The 22,375-nt window shown below is 39.8% G+C and overlaps 1 protein-coding gene across 2 annotated transcripts in view; it reads right to left on the bottom strand.

Annotated features, from left to right (window-relative positions):
• The window catches only part of ITPR3 (inositol 1,4,5-trisphosphate receptor type 3), a 187,055-nt gene extending 176,223 nt beyond the window's left edge, over positions 1-10,832 (bottom strand). For both annotated transcript variants that reach the window (XM_072422560.1, XM_072422566.1), the window contains exon 1: positions 10,440-10,832. In XM_072422560.1, coding sequence (XP_072278661.1) covers positions 10,440-10,534 — 95 coding nt within the window. In that variant the 5' untranslated portion in view covers positions 10,535-10,832. The remainder of the gene's footprint in view (positions 1-10,439) is intronic.
• Positions 10,833-22,375: the final 11,543 nt, after the last annotated feature.

Here is a 22,375-nt window from a genome sequence, read left to right as displayed (position 1 = left end):
AGCTACTATGCTATGAAAAAGCCTTGATAAAACTGACATATCCTATACAAGAAGCAAGCTTAACAGAAGAAAAATCTGTTAAAATAGAAAATTATCACAATATTAAAATATATTTGTTTGCATAAAATGTGTTGATCCCTGCCACACCCACCTGAAAAAAGTTGCTTTGATTCAAGGCCCTTCCTATGCATCCTCCCAAGGAAAAACAGTTGTAGTTTAGTGTTTAAAACACATAGATAGGTCTCAATATCAATATTTTGCCTGGACAGGGGCACACTATTTATACAGAGCCATTTAATGAACCAGCTGCCCCCAGCAATGTCCCTGCTTTCTAATTGGCCAGGTGATAACTAGAATAATTCTAGAATATATTACCCAGCTGCCCCAGGCCATGCCCTCTCTTTCCCATTTGGCTGGTGGCAGCCAGGGGTCACTCTAAGACCCAGCCAATGGGCTATGACCCATGTTTCCTGATTGGCTAGTGAACAAATAAAGCTTCACATGACTGCTGCCTTCACTTGACTACAATTCTGCTCTACCTTTCGGGTACCTTGTCTGGCTATTGCCTCCTGTGTATGACCTTTGGCTTTGACCCTGGTATGCTCCTGTCATGTGCTCTGGCTACTATTAGTAATCCCTTGGTTTTGTTCAGCCCTGTGATCTGCTGGTCCTGTGGGTGTTTTTCTCTCATATTTGAGTGACCTAGTTTTTTCTGTTGTTTTCTCCAATGCCTCATTAATAAAGTTCCCAGGAATATAAGAAACTAGCAGGTGGATTACCTTTCCAATATGTGTTTTAAAAAATCTACTTTGGAACTGACCCTTTAATATATACTAGTTCTTTAGATTAAATTCAAAATTACAGAACTATATGTTTTAGGGACAATACACATTCCACAAACAGGTCACTAATAAAAAAAATATAGACACAGAAGCATACATAAAAGCTTAAAATTGTGGGTAACTATAAATTTCTCTAGTGGTAGTACCAATGTAAATAGGATTTTTTTGTTTTCAACCCTCGTTTGAAGAATACCCAAAAATGCAACAAGGAACATGTAGGATCAAGTGAAACCAACTGCAGCAGTTCCCCAGTAAAAAGCAGTAGAGGGGCCTTTAATCAAATCAATATTTGCTCCTCTGAAAATGGAGGATTATGCCCTAAAGCCGTATTCACATTAATATAAATGTGTCATATGTTTCAAAAATGTTTTACTAGAAATGCAGATTTGTGTAAAATAGCTGGAAATTCGGGAAAGAAAAGCACAGTACAGTCGCATAATAACCGATAATTTGCTGCTTTATAAATATAACTTAAAATGGTTAAGACTTAGTACACATAATAAGGCAAATATTCAGTTACAACAATCAAAAAAATTCTAAATACGGGAATTCCTCCTGACCCCTAAACCTGTGCCAATTGTGATGCAGTACAACAGAATGTGTTACCTATATTACACACCTTCAATTGCTAATTACATCATAGGGAAGACATTAGTCCACTGAGTAAATGTAAGATGTATGCAAAAAATAAATCCTAATATCCCAAAAACAACATCAGCAAACTTTTTAGGACATTCACTTATGTCCAACACCATTTCCACCTAACACTATTACCAAAAATACTTTGAATTACTACTTGTCTAGCTTGCACTCCCCTACTGCCAGCACCAACTCTGCTTCAGGATCCAAGTCTTTGCTACCTGGTCCAGGTCATGTGACTCTTGATCAGCTGTGTCTTTATCTCAGGGAGCTAGTGTTCTGCAGATGCACTCCATCTGCTGGCAGGCATGTGACAACATCTGAAAATGTCTCTTCACCAGCACTCCCTCTGCTGGTGAGATTGTATCACATGATATTCCCTTTATAAGAAAGTGGCTGGCAACAGGAAGTTGCCTGGACAAGGAGTTCCTTTTGGTTCTGCGCCCAGGTTTCTGCTGGTCCAGTTTGTGCCTCTTGTTCTTGACTTATTTGTGTACCAACCCCAGGCTTGTTTCATGACTATTCCTGATTGCTGCCTGCCCTGACCTATGGCTTGTCTGACCATTTTCTGGTTCTTGCTCCGGCACCACGCTTTCTTCCTGCTAGTTAGTAGTCACCTGCCTTGGTGGGCTCGGGGGCCGCAACCTGGCAGCAGCTCGGCACACAACATCCTCACTTCTAGAGGCTCTGTAGATGACCGAGCTGTTGCTTAACTCTGCACCTCCTGCACGAAGAGAAAGATGGTAGCGGCCGTGATAAACAATGGACATTGAATTTGTCGAAGCTAACATATGTGGTAAATAGGCTCAATTCACAAAGCTCTACACAAGCATAAAGGCTTTTGTTTGCAGCCATGCGCCTGTAATTTTTAAATCTAATGGTTCAGTTAAAAATATCTGTCATTTTTTAATAAAGCAGTGTTTTAACTTTTTGAAAGAAGCCCACTGTGTTTCTATGCTAAGATCCATTTTACCTTGATTTTGTTACTTGCTCTAACTTCAAATCTGCACTTGTCAAACCTAGGAAAAGGAATAAGTCCACCTGTGACTACAACCTTTACAAGTAGTCTACAACCTACATTTTCCTGTTACAATCTGGTCCTACAGCTTAAAAAATTCCTACAAAAGGGTAACTGACTGGAGGCTACGAATGCTTCCTTCCCTATGCGATAAAGCTCAAGCCTGCTGATTGACCACTCAGGCACTAAAACTTTTGGAAGCAGGGATGAGTGGATATTACTCCCCCACCACCATAAATGTGGAGTTTCCTTTAAAAAAAAAAAAAAAAACTCTAGTACCCTGTGGTAGTTTCCTTATGAGAATACAATAACATGCGTCAGTCTTTTCACATTAAAAATTTGTTGGTGGTATGGACCAGCATCTTTGAATTAGTTTGAACTAACTATAGTTGGACATATCTGTGGAAGAGAGATCTAAAGGGGGGAAACATCATAGACTAGTTATAGACTAGTTTGGTGCAGGAATGGGTATAGATAGCAGTCAATGGAGCCCATGAATAGCTCTGGTAGTTCATGCAAAAAATTTAGGGACACTTTTATTACATGTTGTTCACACAGTGAATACATTCACCCTGTATATAAAGCAGGACCACCAATTTTACTTGATTACATGCTGAAGACTTTTAAAACATGGTAAGTCATAATAGTAAGACAACCACCAACCATCACAGGTATACTGTTTGCAAAACACAATATATAAAGACTTTAATACTTGCTTAGTATCAATAAAATGGTATTTTATTATTTTACATGACCACTACAATCAGTTTGTTATGGGTTATCTTTATAAGTTTGATAAGTAAACTGGGCAGTAGAGAAGGGAAATGTTGGAATTTGTAAGTAATGCCCCCCTCTCTGGTTACACATACTCACCATTTTGTTATCATGTGACAGAGTTATGCCAATCACAAAACTTGACCTGTCTCATGGAGTGAAGCTATTTTACACCAAGAGGTGTTTTTTTAATTCAGTGGAAAAACAGAGGGCTAGAGAATAAAGGAAAGTATGTTCTACTGGTAAAAGGGGCATTAGGGAAAACTTATTTAGACCCTACAAAAAATATACTGCTGCTAGCTTACTTTTACATATTAAACAGTAAGTGAAATTTTCTAGGGTTCATTTGGAATAGATACCAAATATGTTGTTTTTCCCTACATGATTAAAACACGGATTTGCTTAACTGCTAAAAGTATCTGCTGTAAATCAAACATGTTAATTTGCCTAAAGCAGATAAAATATTGGTTCATTATATTCACTGATCAAATTCTAGCCAACATCCAGCCCTGCCCCTACTAAACATCAAAAAAAGTAAACTATACATGAGAGCAGTAAACAACTCACATCCTTCATATCTTTATGAAATAAACTATTTTATCCTGTTTTTATTGTATGTGTACAAACTAACACAATTGAATAGTATTGAAACACTTACTAAAAAAAGAATCTGTCAGCAATTTAGTAGGCTGATGCTGTGTTAGCACATAGTCTAACTGCTGCTCCACAACCCATATGTGAATTATAACTTGCTCTTCTCCATACTTACCATACCATACCATATAATTATACTATAGACAGGACCCAGGGTCAAAACCAGTTTTCAGAAAACACTTGACCAGGTCTTTATGCACATACAAATGTTTAAATGAACCTGAATAAAAAATGTAATTAGGTAAAGGGTAAACCATGAGTTCTGCAGATGTACTAACATGTCTTAAGGATGTGTGGAATTATACTGGCCATTTAAAAATTCCTTGGATGCTACTACTGTTGTAAGACCTGCTAAGCATAACCTATTGCTATGATAGAGTCAAGAAATATTTTCAACACTGTGTTAATTTGGCCTTTAAAGCTCACAGCAAAAGCAATTAAGGATTTGAAATCAAAAGCAGGCCAGAATGCTGCATTACAAGTAACCTGAAGCACAACTTAGCTACCCTAAAGTAAACCTGTCACAAACCTAAAACATTTAAATTGAAAAGTGACAAAAATAAATATACAGATGCTGTCAGATAATTAGCAGATTGAGAGATATAGGCACCTAAAATTAAATTTAAGTCCCCTAACACCATAGCGCACAAATTAGTTGATAATGTTGATAAATTGCAATGCATTCTCAACATGCATTGCAATGACTTTTTAACTGTATGTCATTACTATGTGCTGAGTTGACAGAATGAAGGCCCTTTTATAGGAACATTTTTCTCAATAAGGAAGGGTTATTAGGAAGGGTATGATGGGAGCAATGTAAACGAGTCCCATGGTGCAGGTGCCAAATGTACACCTAAGGCTCTATTTTTAAAACAGGGAATCTGACATTCCATCAAACATTCCTTCATTCTCACCAGGGAATGTTTGAGGGAATGTCTGATTCCCTGTTTTATAAATAGAGCTCCAAGAATTTCTGGTATATATAATAGATACTGATTACATGATTACTCTCATGCAAGGGTTTCACCAGTACATGAAAAAAAACTTGTGTTGCAGCATAAACTAAAACTATTATATTTTGTGCAATTTACCTGAGGATATTGTTGGGATAATCTGCTTAGCCTGTTCATTATCCTAAACATAAGAAATAAACCTATTGTTTCCTGAATTTGTAATGGAATTAATGGCAAATATATTAATTTTGTTTAAAGCATGAAATCCTGTAGGGTACTTTCATTGTTTCCTTCTGTGTTCCATATTGTCCCTTTGCCCTGCTTGGTTAGCTTTACATGTAACCAGCCACAGGTAAACACTTATCTTAACACTTTGGGATTGCTGCAATAAAAAAAACATGTATATATTTACTTTTTGGAATCATACATTTTATGTACAAAGCTGATGGTGTTCACAGGAAGATTGTGAAGTCACAAAACTTTTCTTTCCTTTCCAGAATGAATTTTGCATAAAGGGAAATATGGACTGAAAAGCTGCATTATGTCTGCAGCTGCCCAAATAACACATCTTACAGCTTAACAATGACTCACAAGATATAGCCTGTTAAGCAACTTCACGCGAAAAATAGTTAAATATATTACCTAATCAAGAGATAACTGCAATTATAAAAAATTGTATATATCCACACTCATTAAATACATGAATTACTGCCAATGACTAGATGAAAAGAAAGAGACACATTGTATCCTGTCCCTTTTCTCCTCCCTTTTCCCACACTTGTTTCCTTGCTTTATCTGCAGGCCACAGAGACATAGCTTTCTTTAACCCATGATTCAGATGGAAGTTTGCTATCACTTTAGCATGACATGCCCTTTCTTAGTGATAAAACATTCTTAATCATTTCAGTATGAGACATTACATTTACTGAATAGATATTGGAAAAACAAAATGCTACCATTACCAAGTGTAACAAAAGCAAAGAAACATAATTCTTCACATATATACGCATAGAACTTTCTTACCCTTTTTAACATGGGGGCGGGCACCTTTGAAATGACTTTCAGTTCTTCAGGGAACTCCTTTTATAATTACTATATCCACATCCTACAGTACATTAGTGTGGTAATCAGTAGGAAGAATGCCTTCTACATTGCTGGCCAATGGGAAGATTGTCACCCTTACAGATAACCAAAAAGATTATTGGTATCAGTTAAACTGACCTAAGAGTCACAAACTGCTCATTGCTCAGAGATTCTCTAGCAACCTTGGGAGGTACCCTAATTGAGAAACACTGATATATAGAGTGTATATCTACAACATATAGCCAAATCCTAAATAGGAGCTCCAGTTTCAAAAAGTAGTTGGAGGCTGTATATATTTGAAATAGCTGATCACTTTAACAAGACAACCAAAATGGGTTGTTGTCTGTGTCCAGCCTGCTTTAAAGTATAATTTTCCACACAACAATGTCTAACTGTTTGTAGTGTTTTGCTCAGTACTGTTTTCCAGTTTTAACAATTTTTCTATGTATATGTGTAGTATGCCTTCATTATGAAATGTAGGATGTGGTGACAGGTGCATATTCATTATCACTGGATGTCACCTATGTCCTAGCCTATCCCTACCACTGATACCTGCTATGGGGAAGAAGTTCTTCTTATTAGTACTTTATTTATTCTAACAAACATAACAAACTGAATTTTTTTAGATTACACTACTAACTGGATAGTTTATGATATTACTAGATTACATTCCAGTTTAAATTTCAGGCATCACTTATTGATAACTGTTTTTAATGACTTGCCTGTTCTACTCCTTAGCAACCAACCACATTTAAATTTCCTGTTTCTAGAAGTTTTATTGCATGTTTGATTATAATTGATTATTGTGGAGCAACAATATACAGTTCTCCAATGGTGTGTGTTACAATGGAAAGCTGGGTGCTAAAGACATTGTAACCCACAAGAGCATACTTCAAGGAACCACAAATATGATGGTGTCAGAAAGAATGCAAATCATTCCAGTTAAAAATGGTTCTGATGTCACACCAACAATACTAAATCTCAATACATAAAAAAAAATATATAGGAAGTATGTCATAGTTTAAAGCTCATTCGCAAGATGCCAAGGTCGAAGCCCTATGGGAAACATTCTGGTGCCTGGCAATTAAACTCCTAAAGCAGCATTTTTCAGGCATGCCATTTGGCATTGAGAATTCAGAATACAAATTTAGCAAGTCCACAAGACAACAGAAGCACAGTCTAAAGAAGGATGGTCAACATCAGGTTACTGTACAAACTATGGCGTGGTTACAAGTCTACGAAAAGTGCTCTGATCTATCTAGGTAATTTGTTTTTCAAACATTGTTTTTTTTATTTTTTGAACGGCAATCCCTTAATATGTATTTCATTTCTACCATTTATAATCTATATTTTTTACTTTTTTTAGAAATATGAGTATCAAGACAATGCCACTACGTACTGGTTGGTCTTTTAGTTTTTTTATTATACCTGATGCTATCTGTGCCTATTTTTATAGCCTTCTCTTAAGCTACGTACACACTTCCAATTATTATCGTCGGAAAACGAACGACGAACGTTCCTGCACGATATACACGAACGATCGTATAGCACCGATCTTGCACATAGAGGTAACGACACGATCGTTCGTAGATACTGTACACACAATAGATACGATCGTTTAAGCGATAGAGGAACTATGTGCACGACAGGAAAGTGAACGGACGTTCGTTCATCACGCATGCTCTGAACATGGACGATCAACGAACGACCGTACACACGAACGATGTTCAACGATCGTCGTCCAATCCGATCCGCCGGTCCGGTCGTTCGTTTCCAGCGACTTTCCTCGTTCGTCGGCGTCGTTGGTTACTTTTTTACGAACGATTTTTTGCCCAATCGATCGTTCGTCGTTCGATTGGAACGATAAAAATTGGAAGTGTGTACGCACCTTAAAAGCCAACTCAATTAACCCTTATCTAATGTAAATTCTCAGCTCGATAGCCAAATCCCAGCCAGTTTCAGTGTGGTGGGTGGGTCTACTTCCTGAGGCATAAGAAACATAACTTTCTTTCCCTCTGTTTCATGCATCACCAGTTATATTCACAATAACATTGCTGATTTAGATCTAAATGCTACAATGGTGGAAGGGCTCTGAACTTCCTATCAGGTTTTGTGTGTGTACCAGGTAACATCGAGTCTACAGTGACAGTGTTTGACAACATTTGACAACATCAGTGACAACATTTACTACTTAAAGTGCCAACAATTTTGTGACACGTTAATAAAAAACTTTAGTAATACTGACATCATTAGCCAATCACATTTTTCTAACCTGCAATCAAATTTAGCACTCTCGTTTGCCTATCTACAAATCAGGTTTGGTTTATTAAGAAAATATTTCTTGGCTATTTGTCAGACCATGTGTTCTATACCTGTACTTTCTTAATCTTAACTAATGCCTCCAGGCCTAAATGGCCTCCAGGACATTATCCCTAAGTTCACTATTTAAACCTATAGGGTATTAGTCCAGAAAGACCAGTGGGACAAGTATTTCAAGACCTTTAGTGGGTGCATATGTATGTATATGAGGACAAGAATATTGTGTATTTTGCACATTGACACACATGGTGCTGATAATTCATGTGTACAAAGCATACAAATAAGTGCAAATATATGCAGGATAGTCTTACATACATGTGCTTCTGAAGCATGTTTTATGGCACAGCATCTATGCACCGCACCCTTTAAACTCACTGTGGAGTGCTCTATGTTAATACTGGCAAAATACTCACTGTTTACTCACTGTGCGGCTGCACTGCAGACTGTTAACACCTACACACTTTCCAACACACATTCTTACAGAATTTTTGTAATTACTCCATTAAAGTATAACTCAATTTAGGGGCATCCATACCATTCCATTTATTACACTACAAGAGTAAACCTCATGAATGTATACTATATTATTATTACAACATGAAGACAACATGATGACCCATAATACACAGTCCTGTAAACTATGAATTTTTAAACAAAAGCCATCCTATAAGTATTCCCTGCATAGATTATAATTCCAATAGCTGTTCCACCTTGTGTTTACCTATATATAGTGCTTCAACGATATAGTGCACATGCTATACTGTTTACTGTATTCTACACCTGGGAGGTAACCACATCTTTCTAAAGGCTTGTTTATAGTTTTCTTCGCTTTTTGATCCAAAAATTGCATCCAGAGCATCTCACATGAAAACCTGATAGTTGATGAATCTTGCTACTTGTTACTTGCTACTTGTTTTCTATGTGGTATCACAAGTGTACAGTGGAGAATGAATCAACCCAGAAGATCTTTTATTATGTTATGATTTTTATTATATAGTCTCCTTAATCAAACAAATATTAGCAACAAATTGTTTGCTATCTTTTGACACCAGCATATAATATTCCAATTGCCTTTTACATTCTATATCAGAAGGTTTGGACAACAGTGTATACAGTATGAGGGCTCATGCATGGCCCAATAGCTAGCTAAAGACTAACGACAAACTCAGAAACTGGTTGCAGGATCAGGAGAATATTTGCAGGTATAGGATGTAACTGCAGGGCAATAATGAATTTTTGTATAGCTTGTTACTGTGTATAAAGATCTTCCAACATCCCAAAAATGTCTCTACACAACCAGATGCTGATTGTTCACTTTTCCATGAGGCAAAGCAATGTCTTTTAATGCAATGAGTTTTTATCAGTCCCCTTTTTGGCCTATGCTAAGAATAACAACACACTTACCCACATTACTAAACAATGCTTGTGGAAGCTTGTCAGTGCCTATACAGTGTTAACAAGCTTTAGCATAGCATTAACATGCATGTTTTCAAGGTTTGTAAAACCTTTCTGACATCAAGGTAAGGCCCTCTAGGTGCATACTGGAATACCTTGGATAAAACAAATAATCCCACAGAAACTGGAATACTTATATTAATGCAAAATAAGCACCTAGACGTGTACATTTTTCCAGCATTTTCTTTGCCTTTCATTATAAGCACCAACGCAGATAGAAGCCCAAAAATTACAACGACCATTTTCAACAACATAGAAATAGAAAACGCTTTTGCTCTTCTAACGTCCATGAGTACACACATGAACATGTCACAGCAGAGGGTTAGGATACCAGCATCACCAGGAGCAGGAGATCATTAGAAGTGATACATGTATTTATTTGGTAAGTTTTAGCACATGACGCTATCTCTGTACCAATATTTTTCAATGATCACGTTCAATAAAAGTTACACATTGTATTAACTGCTATCATATCACCAGCAGTACCCAGCTAAAACGTGTTTAATTGTGCTGCACACACCCAGCTCTGTTTGAATTTGCTTTAGCATGTACTCCCTTAATCTTACACTAATCCTATATACAGTAGAACTACTTGCAGAGTTAAATGATGTTTGTAGACAGCCCTCCTCCTCATCAACTGTCACTATCACCCCCTCCTAATTGAGGAACACTTCCCAACTAATGCTGGGTGCTGATACTCACCCCAGGGTGCTGATAAAGCCACAAACTGATCCCTCAGCATACAGGGATATGATGTCCCCAATGTGCAGGAAACTTGACATCTCACTCATGGCCATCTTCTTCTAGGAGATCTCCACTGGAGCAAATACGTTTATAGTGTCGTATGGGAGGAATTCATCACCTTCCGGCACTCTGTCCCTAGTACTGAGGCTTCTCTTTCATACGTGGCTGCTGTATTAGTGTTTTCTGTATGTAGCCGGCTTAGTTTAGTTTCTTCTGTCTGCGCACAAAGTCAGTAGCGCTCCTACTTTCTTCTCCTGTCGGTGTCGGTGCTCAATAGAACACCTCCCAGTCCTCATTGAGAATGTACAGGCTCGTCCTGGCTTCTCCTTCTCTCTTATCAGGCTATCCCTCCTCTATTACTCCTCCTTCTCTCTCTCTTTCTCTTCACCTGTACATAACCAGGAAGTTTTCTTCAATGCAAATAATGTCTACAGCAAAGACACTCCCATGCACTCTAGCCACAAAGCCGATTAACTCTCTCCATGCTGTGTTCACCACCTTCAATCTGCTTGAGCGTGTTCCATTGTACTGTGGGTGCCCTGCCTCTGTAAATTGTGTACTTTCTTTACACAATATACTTTGTAATCCTTTACAATTTCATGTTTGTGTAGTTTCAAAAGTTATTTTCAAAAAGTGCAATTTTTTTTACAAATAATACCATGGCAAAAAGGTATTTGTTCAGGCACTTGCTGCTAAAAGGTGACAACTGTATTCCAATCGTCTACCTGCAATGTCTCTTTTTTAGGTGAGGGCCTGTCTGCCTTGCTACTCTTTTTGTGAGCCCCTGGGTAGACTACAAGTTGCTTTGCTGACTCACATTGCATTACCATGGCTCATTGTAGTCACATCAGATCAGGTCCTGAGCATTGAAGTACAGCTGCCGCCGGTTTGTGTAGTCAGAAACTGGTTTATAAAAGGCTGGATCGGATCGGCAGAGTTGAGATTAAATTTAAAAAAATTAAAAAATGGCAAATGTTTACAAGTCAGGGTTTAGATGGACTTCAACTGTTTTTTAAGAGGACTGTGATCCTCTAATAATAATAATAATATTAATAATGTCTAATAGCACCACCCTCATATATTGAAAATTGAATCAGCTGGACCTGCAAAAGAAGCAACTGACCATTGCCATTGGTGGTGCCTTTTTAATTAATTTGCCGAAGTTGGCAATAAAATGAACATTATAGCAATGGGATTTTTTTTTTGCCCACCTGCCACAAGTGGTTCTTCTTAGGACCTCCACATTAATACTTGTGAAGGTAATAACTGGTAGATCCCTATTTAATGTACAGCGCTGCGTAATATGTTGGCGCTATATAAATCCTGTTTATTATTATTTATTAATTCATGGGAGCAACCAATGATATTCATAAGGAACAAGGGTGTCAACACAAGGAATGAGGACGGTGCTCAGTCCATCATACTGTTCCACCTCAGCATCACTTCTGGCACATGCTCTGATATAGGGAACTGATGAAGAGAGAGGAAAGTGAATGATAAGTATATGTATGTTTTAGAGCAGTGTCAACCTTTTTAAAAATTGGGGGGACCACTTGAAATGACTTCCAGGTCTTAGGGGAACCCCTGTTATAATTACTATTACTATAAATATTAGCCAAAAAGATCATTAAAGTCACTTAAACTGACCTGAGAGGAACAAATTGCCCATTGCTCAAGGAACCCCTAGAAACCTCTGGAGAAACCCTGGATGAAAAACAGTGTTAGATAGAGAGTGTGCATATATGCGTAAACTGTATGTGTATATGTGTATACAGCATATAGTGTGTGTGTGTGTGTGTGTGTAGTGGTAAAATGAATCATATAGGGTGCTTTGCAATACGCTGTATGTACTTGTTTCCCCTGCATTCAGTGCATTACATACTCCCAATCCCTCTGTACGTTATATGAACCTAACCCCTGCATTTAGAACTTTACCTACATCTGATCCCTGCATTTGTTGCATACTTGTTACCCTCTATACACTGAGCAGAGCAGAGTTGGCCTAGGTTTTATTTACTACACCAATTTAAGCCCCTCCACTACCGTTTGTGCAAATGGCCACACCCAGTTTTTTTATTTTATTTTAGGATAACTTTTTTACATGTGGAGCACTGATTTTTAGTTACTCTCCTGATTCAAATTCTTACTTAAAGCATACCTAAACTCAGAATTTTCACTTTACATAAAAGGGTAGACAATCCTTTTATGTAAGGTATACATTTTTTTTTTTTTTTTTTTAGGTGCAACACCTTTTTTTAAAAAAAAAAAGGGTGCAGCACCGCCGCCTAATTCTAGGCCTAGGCGATCGAGAATGAATGCAAAGCCTCATGGGATACGTGGCGTAGGCTCTTGGGTGCCCCTTCTGCACATGCCCGAAATATTTTTTTCATCCTATATCACCCAATCTCACGCCTAGGTCGGGTGACGTAGGATGAGGAACCAGAAAGAAGAGGAGAAGCACCGGCTCAGGGACGGATGCTGGGACGACGCGGGACCAGATGCAAGACACTGCTGGATCTATCGGATTGCTCTGCAGGATTGAAGGTACAGTGGTACCTTGGTATAAATCCTTAATTCGTTCCAGATCCTTGGACTTATACCAAACAGGACTTATACCAAACAAGTGTTTCCCATAAGAAATAAAAGGAAAATAATCTGTTCCCATGAAAAAAAATTCTATTGTTATTGTCATATTATACATGATTGGGGTGTATAAAATAATTTAAACACTGCCTAATACTAAAATACATAAATAAAAGAGCGATTAGATGAAATTAATGAAAATTTAACCTCACTTTACCTTGCTGAGAAGAGTCGAGTGCCTACTACAAAGGTGCTGAGAAGGGAGGAGGAGGAGATGTTACGTAATTCACAGAGTTATAGCGCGGGTTGTTCACTGAATGGTAGTAACTGGCATACTGATGCTTGTGGGCAGTTGTGGCTTTGTCTCGAGAGAGGTAAATAAGGGTAGCGTGTGGTGTTATGACTCATTTTCACCCATACAAGTTCTAGCACAAAGGTTGTATACCAAGCAAAATTTTTCATGTCCAAACAGGACTTATACCAAGTTGGACTTATTCCAAAGTGGACTTATACCGAGGTACTACTGTAAGTGTATTTTTGAGTAGTGAGTTTAGTTTTTCTTTTAGTCAGTGACACATAAAGTATTGAAGCCACTAATTAAGCATATTGCCAGTGGCATTTCAGGAGAGGTCAGCAAAGGTGGCATTCATTTTGTGAGATAATTAATAAAATCTCAAGGTTCATCTGCACTTACAAGATGTTGTCTTTTTTTGTACATGCTGTAGTGTAGAGTTTTAGGTTTTGGATTGGTGTGGACTTGGTGTGGTTGATGTGCTGCCTCCATGTTTTCTGTGGTCTTTGTAAGGTGCAGACCTGGAAGTCAAACCTGGAAGAAGTTTACCAAGACAATATAGTATTAGTGTGCATAGCAATAGTAATAGTAGTAATATAGTAATAGTGCGATAGACACATTTACATTACTCACAGTGAACAGCTAAACTCTGCACAATATAATAAACCTAGGATTCCTTTCATCTGTCTGCAGCTGAGAACAGCACTCTGCCCCACCCCCTCAACTGGCCCAGACCTCCGGGAGCTGTCCTGTATGAGGCAGCTCTTTAATGATTTAGTAGCTGTGAGCCATAGAGGCAAATGCCCAGGGAACTGCAGTTGCAGTATGTCAAGTCTGTCCTGAAAATCTGGGCGATTAACCTTCTGCAATGGGGGAACAGGTGAGGAAAAGTAAATTATAGGTGACTTCTGGAATTCACAGTAATTTTCCTTTCTACCTTTTATAAGTAAAAGACAATTGACTTTCATCAAAAAAAACTTTGTAGACTTAGCTGGAGACAGGGACTGCTCCAACTGGTTTAAAAGAACCTCAGCCTAAAGTGAACATCATGCACAATAAAGTATTTACTTATTCAGGACAAGCAATACAAGCAAATGAAAGAGAGATCATTCACTTCTATAACTTTATGAATTATGGAGCATTGGTCTTCCCAAGTTCACAAAAGCATATAAATCAATTTACTATTTCTCTCCATTTCACCAGTTTCCTGGCTACCTGCCAACCATCTACTTAATGAAGCAGCAGACATTTCTAACCAGTCAGAAATCAACTAAACACAAAATTAGAAACTTTGTTGTGATTTTTGGGAATATATTCACCAAAAGCAGCTATATAGGTCAGGGATTACTTGTTTTGATTTAAATGATTTAATACCTAAAGTCTTGGTACATGCACACTTTAAGGAAGTTAAAGGACTAGATTTGTTTATCTTTTTGTTATGAGATATAGCTCAAGCTTGGGATACCTTTTATTTATAATCCTTCAGAAACAGCTGTTAGGCAGAGTTTCAAACTTCAGACTTGATGTTTTGTATAAATTTTGCAACAGAGGTGTTTTTCTGCTGCTTCGGGAGACTTATTTTAAAAAACTTATATATGCCCATGCATTTCTAAGTGTTTATAAAGATGTTTTAAACCAAGATATGTGGAAAAAAAAGGCGTAATAAGGCAAATGCTGCAGGATGTGCTTTACAGTCTATTAATACAATGTTCTGGTGTGGACTGGCCATTGGAATGAATAGGAATTTCAAACATTGGTATTTAAATGCTCAGGTTTAAAGGCTGGGGAAACAGTCCATGTAGACTAAGCCTTAAGGCTATTGTATTTTTTAAAACTGCTTCATATGTCCTACATGAATGTTGTATTCTCACCTAATGCTCTGATCACAATACTAAACTTTTGGACTTCAGTTTATTTTCTGTCCCTTAACAATGTTTACCAGGAAAACAGATTAGTAATTATTCACCTAGAGGCCACAGACAGCAATAAAAACTGACAGAGTTGACCTGATTTATCAAAGCTCCCTAAAGGTGCGTACACACTTCCAATTTTTATCGTTCAAAACGAACGACGAACGATCGATTGGGCAAAAATCGTTCGTTAAAAAAGTAACCAACGACGCCGACGAACGAGGAAAGTCGTTGGAAACGAACGACCGGACCGGCGGATCGGATTGGACGACGATCGTTGAACATCGTTCGTGTGTACAATCGTTCGTTGATCGTCCATGTTCTGAGCATGCGTAATGAACGAACGTTCGTTCACTTTCCTGTCGTGCACATAGTTCCTCTATCGCTCAAACGATCGTATCTATTGTGTGTACAATATCTACGAACGATCGTGTCGTTATCTCTATGTGCAGGATCGGTGCTATACGATCGTTCGTAGATATCGTGCAGGATCGTTCGTCGTTCGTTTTCCAACGATAATAATTGGAAGTGTGTACGTAGCTTTAGACTGGAGAAGATAGACTATCATAAGTGAACCTGTGTTGTCCAGAGAAACTGAAATCAATCGGGTCCAGGACTGAAACATTTGGCAGCTGATAGCAAAAGATTTTTAAATAATCCATTCCAGGTTTGCTGGATCACCCAGGTTCAGCCAAGCTAATCTCTCCTCTCCAGTCTTTTAAAAAATAGGGTAAATGTGTAACCCTTCTTTACTCCAAACAAATTGACATTGCAAGCAGTTTAAGTCTATTTTTACACGGAGATCGAATAAGTATATGAATCTGTTCTCAAGTCAGCATCCTGTAATATTCTGCACAGCAACATATAGATGGGGAAAGATTAACAGTGTGAACCATTTAGGGATTTATTGACGTTGCACTGTGCTGTCTGTGAACATGTTTCCACAAGGAAACAGCACAGACTGAAGAATACTCAACAAACAAACACATATTTAGTCAGTGAGCATTAAAAACTGCTAAACCACAACACTGCCCAAGGGAATCCACTGTCATTCATCATAATCATAATCTTCTGCTTTAGCACACAGCATTCATAGTTTTGCGGTAGTCGGTTCTTCCTAATTGTCAGTAATCTACACCAGTGCTGTATACTGGCTTTACAGAGTTACACACTAAGACCAAACTTTTTCAATTTTTTAATTTTATTCATTGCAGGTATTGCCCATAAATAGCAACAAATTTATCAAATTATTTTGTGGGGACTGGAAAATATCTGTATGCAAATAGTGAAGTCACCCATCCAATGTCATAGGCAGCAAGGTATTTTTCCACCATGTGCATGTTGCTTTGCCCTCTCTTTTATATTTAAGTTTATTTATAACCAAAACCTTTTTTCTCATTTTATAAAGCATGGGGAATAGTTAAAACAGGAGATAAGAAGAAGAAAATTGAGGGGAATTTTTATCCTAATCTTAATCTTAGTTAATTTTTAACGGTTGTCATTAGAACATTTGCTATAGCAAAAAGGCAATATTATCTGGGGTAAGGACAGGTTTCAACAGGTCAGCATCCATGTTGCTAAGAGTTTTAGTTTTGGCTATTGGTTTTTGGAGGCCTTTGGTGGTGTTACATGACACTGCTGTTCTGTCTGTTCTAGAAAATTCCTTTTCATACAGCCAGATCATGTTCATCAGATTGTACTACACCTTCTTGAGAAATAAAGGCTTTGCTATCCATGTACACATTTAAACTCTCATTCAAGATATGAAGAAAGGCTTGTACTACACAGTCATCATCCTTATTGTCATTTTTGCATTAACTGCTGTATCTACCGGTAATACTGTCCTGGATTTGAATTTGTCTTCATAAAATGCATAGTTCTTGGCCACGTTGAGCTCCAGCAGCCATTTTATCATCTTACATCCAACCTACAGGTATTGCTGAGTTGTTGCTGAACCAGACAAGTTTTCTATAAGCATCCTTTACTATGAATAGTAAGGTAAAGAGTTAGAACCATTGCCAGATTTTTTTTTATTTTTTTTTTTTTGTGTCCTTGTTAAGGATATTCAATTTATTTAACTGTCCTAATCACTGGTGTCTTCAAACAAATTATTTCAACACTCACAGAACAAAATGAAAACCCCGTTTACACACCCCTATACAAGGAACAAAGTTTCTGGAACAGATAGTCAGTGTCCACTTTAGCAAACACTTGCAAAAACAGCCAAACATGTACTAGCCTTCCAGTGAAAGAATGATCTGTACAAGTTTGGTGTAAACTGAATCATTTGAGTATTTTTACTTTAACTATACAGCACACGTTACATTGAATACTTTTATACATAGATAGAAATCAGATTTTAAAATTTATGAAGACAGCAATCAAGAGTGTTCTTTTGTTTTTTATAGGATGTTTCAGTATTTTTAAATAAACATCTTTGGAAAGAAAAATCTGAGGACATAAAGTAGCATAAGCCAACATATTTCCAGACAGATACACTGTTAATCCTGCATGTCCATTAAATGTTTTATAATTATACCAGCCACAATGCCTTATTAGTGGTAATGTCCACTTTAATTCAAATAAAAATATAAAAATAGTTATATATACCAAACCCATAGAGTAAGTTCTCTGGCTCAAATACTGCAAATCCTGAAATACCTGAACAACTTGATCTCCCTGCCATCTTGTATACTTGTAATGCTTACAAACTTAAAGTGATCTTCTGGCCATATTTTTGCAACTTTGCTCCTATCTACCTGGGAGTTTTGGGTTTAACATCCACCTCTGTGTATTATAGCACCTCTTTTTGCATTTTTTCAATATAAAATACATTCTATTGAATCTACAGGGAAAGTGGGATCATCTCATAATGGTCTTCTGTGTGCTGACTAGTGTTGGTGTTCGAATTCGGGTCGATTGGCTGTCTGTCACCACATGCCACACAGGCAGCCATTGCCCTATATAAGGCCAGGGCTTGACTGCATTTTCCCACTCGTGACAGAGATCTGCTAGCAGACACAACCTCTCTGTGCTGTTGGCAGTGTTAAAGTAAAATTAAATTGCTGCAGTTAGATAGTAAGACTGTTTCACTATTAGTCAGATAGATAGTTGTAGTGTACTGTATTGCTTCAGTCCTGTAATCTACTCTGTTCAGATATGTGGTGTTTGACTGTTAGTCAGATAGATAGTTGTATATTGTACTGTATTGTTCCTGTCCTGTGGTCAGTCAGTGTGTTACATACGGGCAGCCAGAGCCAGGGTACCCAGACGGCGTGCACACCATCACACTTGTACCGAGAGACAGTCCGACAGATGCAGTGACGGATGCCACTGCTGAAAAAAAAGTGCCGCATATAATACACACAGCGCACTTGCATTTTTTGTGTAAATCCCCCCCCCAAAAATTTGCTTACTGTAATAACTTACACTTTGTGAAGCATATTAGCTCAAAAGTATTTTGCAGGGTGTGAAGCCACACAAACATTTTAACTATGTCTAGCCAAAGAGGAAGGGGCAGCTTTGTCAGGGGTGGCAAGAAAAGCAGTATGGGTTTGTTTTTAACTGCTGACCCGAGAACAAGAAGCTTGCCGGACCTTAGACATTTTAGCGTTGCTGGTGGTGGTTTGCGCCCATTATTACCACACCTTGAACAACAAGTAGTAGAGTACATGACCCAGCCTGGGTCAAGTGATTGCACCCCCTTTTCCTCCCAGACACAGGCCTCACAGGGGTCCCAAACTATAGTCTCTGATACACCTCTTCCTCCTACTTCTTCCTCCTCAGCTGGAAAGTCTCGTGTAGAGCAGAATGTTCATGAGTACGTAGAGGAGTCCCACCAAGGGGGTGGAGAGACAGAACAGGACTCATTCCTTGAAGAGGCACAGTTGTTTGAGTCATCTGACGAAGAGAGTCAGTTCACAGGCTTTCCCTCCTCTTACTTTTCACCCCAAAACACTATGAGCCAGACGAGCCACTTCAAACTGGCTCCAAAAGGCCACTGCTTCCTGTTGGCACATACAGGGAAACTGTCTCCTCTAATGATGATGATGATGATGATGTCCTTGATCCCACATGGGGCAAACAAGAGGATCATCATAAGCAGGAAGAGGAGGAGGAGGGGGAAGAATAGGAGGAGGAGGTTGCAGAGTGCCCTCAAAGGGGGGGAAGGAGGAAGCGGGTAAAAACTGCTAACACTCTGCAGTCTTCACATACCAGTCAGGCAAGTTATAGTCGCCCATTGTTTGCAGCTGTCTTCACAGGTGTTCCTCAACAACCGCGGACCGCCACCACAGGCACCAGCTCCAGAGCACCTTTCGGCCCAGTTGGATGTTCGCCCGTGTGGGAATTTTTTAGTGTCCATGGTGATGACAACACTATGGTCATCTGCAAACTGTTTGCTCAGCAGTTGAAACGAGGCAAGAACCCAAACAAACGTGGAACAAGTTGCATGAGCACACATTTAAAAAGCCACCACCCGGTAACCTGGTGGGAACACCTGGGCAAAGCACAGAGCTCTGTGGGTCGATCTTCACCCCAGAAGCAAGCTCAAGCTGCTAGATCCTCCTCCGCTGCCTTTCCTCCTTCTCCCACCAAAGGTCCCCGTGCTGCTGCCAGAAATTTGAGTGGGGAAAGTAACCAAGAATTACAGTTTTCAGGCTCCACCAGCGGTGAGGAGGAGCTCCAATGCAGAGCGGCTGGTGTTTGTCGCTTTGCTAGCAGTTAAGACCAGGCATCATTGCCATCCCCCAGACCTTCTACCCCATCGTCTAATATTTCTGTGGTTAGCATTAGCAGCATCCAACCTTCCATCCCCAGATGCTGGAGTGCAAGATGAAATATGACCCCAAAACAAAGCTAATCAATGCGGCAATTGCACAGCTGATTGAGTTTGATCTCCTCCCTTACCAGCTGGTGGACTCCAATGCGTTCCGTTATGCATTCCTCTACACGAACCCACAGTACGTAATGTCCAAGCGGTAGTATTTTGCACAAAAATGTGTTGATGCTTTGCATGAACACGTGCAGACCAATGTGTCCGTGGCCCTGCAGCACAGTTTCTGGCAAGGTGCACCTGAGAACCGACAGTTGGTGGAGCAAGCATGGACTAGGAAGATATATTTCCTACACAGCTCACTGGGTAACTTTGGTGGCAGCAGGGGAAGATGCAGATGCAGGAAGGCCTGCATACCTAGCTCCGCCCAGAGCACATTGCCATGCAGTCTCCTCCTCAACTTCCACTGCCACCTCCTCCTTTGACTCGTCTGCCTCAACCTCTTCCTCCAGGGACACTTTGCCGTGGAGACCCAGCACCTTCCAACCACCAGCATCTGTTCCCCATCAGCAAAAACCTGCAGTTTGATATTTCGGTGCTCAAGTCAGACGTTGCCACACAGTCCTGAAGTTGCGATGTCTCGGCTGCCTCAGCCACGCGGGCGCCATAATCCTAAGTGCCCTGCGGGAGCAGGAGAGCAGGTGGGTAACTCCGCACGGACTCCAGCCAGGCAAGGTTGTGTGTCATAACGGGGCCAATTCACTGGCAGCCCTGCATTCTGGGAAACTGACACACGTACCTTGCCTGGCCCACGTCATGAACCTCATAGTACAATGCTTCCTTGCAAAGTACCCAGGCCTCCAGCCTCTGTTGCTGAAAGCCAGAAAGTTGTCAGCACATTTCCGCCGTACACAGCCAGTGTCAGATTGGTGGATTTACAGCAAAACCAGTTAATTTGTGATGTGGCCACTCGTTGGAATTCCACCTTTTACATGCTGCAGCGGCTCGCTGAACAACAGAAAGCGGTGGTGGATTACGTGGCAGAGTCTGCTTGTTTGAGAGCCTTACCTACATTACCTTACTTCAACCCTGCGGAGTGGCTGCAAATTTAGGACTTGTGCACTGTATTGGCATCTTTGGAAGAGGCGACCAGAATGATCTGCAGGAATCAGGCCTGTCAGAGACACCATCCCCATCATATGCCTGCTGGAACAGATGATGGTGGAGCTCAGACATGACACAGAGCGAACGCTGCAGGAAGAGATGACGTTTACATCATCATCTCAGACATGTGTGCCTACTAGGTATAGTGTACCGCAAATCCAGGAAGAGGAGGAGGTGAAGAGGATGAGGATGAGAAGGAGATTGCAGGCATGGGAGAAGGGGAGGAAGGGGCAGAGGAGGATATAGAGGGTACATGGCATCCATCCACCCAAACACAAGGGGGCATGTGCCGTGGATGGCAAGACTAGGCAGAGGAGGAGGACGATGACGACCCTGTGCTGCTGCTCGACCCACAGGGGTCTGGGTCCAGAATTCTATCAGCTGTGGGAACTTTAAGCCACATGACAGCTTTCATGCAGGAGTGCATAGCCAAAGATCTGCGTATACAGCATATTAAAACAAACACTGATGACTATTGGATTGCTATATTATTATCCACGTTACAAGCCTAAGATAGAACAACTCATCTTGCCCCAATACTGGGCATCCAAGCTTGAGCAGTGGCCGGAGCTGGCAGAACATGCCATTCAGATCCTTGCCTCCCCAGCCGCAAGTGTGTTATCTGAAAGAGTGTTCAGTGCAGCTGGGGGCGTAGTGAGTGATAGGCGCATTCGCCTCTCTGCAGGAAAATGTGGACCGACTCACTTTTATTAAAATGAATAAGTCTTGGATCAGCAATGACTTCAACACCCCCTCTGTAGAGTGCACTGATTAGTTGGCAACTGCTGTACTGCGTGCTGACACGTGATGGGAAGAGCACTTTCACAGCCTTCTGCATCTCCTTCTCTTCCTCCCCCTAGTCGCCCTCAACCTCTACTTTGTCTCTAAAGCCTATAACTTGCAATGGAGCTGTGTAACTGGCTCAGTTGTGTATGGAGGACCTCCCTCGGGGTCCTCTGCCTCTGTCTACTTAGAGACCTGTATCATGTGTAACGGAGCTGTGTAACTGGCTAATTTTTGTATGGAGGACCTCCCTCGGGGCCCTCTGCCTCTGTCTACTGTGAGGCCTATATCACTTGTAACGGAGCTGTGTAGCTGGCTAATTTTTGGCTAATAAATTCTTAAAGTGATACTGTAACTGTTATTTCCATTCAAAATCTATCTATTACAC

The sequence above is a fragment of the Pyxicephalus adspersus genome, chromosome 1 (assembly GCF_032062135.1).
Source record: "Pyxicephalus adspersus chromosome 1, UCB_Pads_2.0, whole genome shotgun sequence".
Lineage (NCBI taxonomy): Eukaryota > Metazoa > Chordata > Amphibia > Anura > Pyxicephalidae > Pyxicephalus > Pyxicephalus adspersus.
Note: the sequence above shows the minus strand (reverse complement) of the source record. Positions and strands in the feature narration are given on the sequence as shown.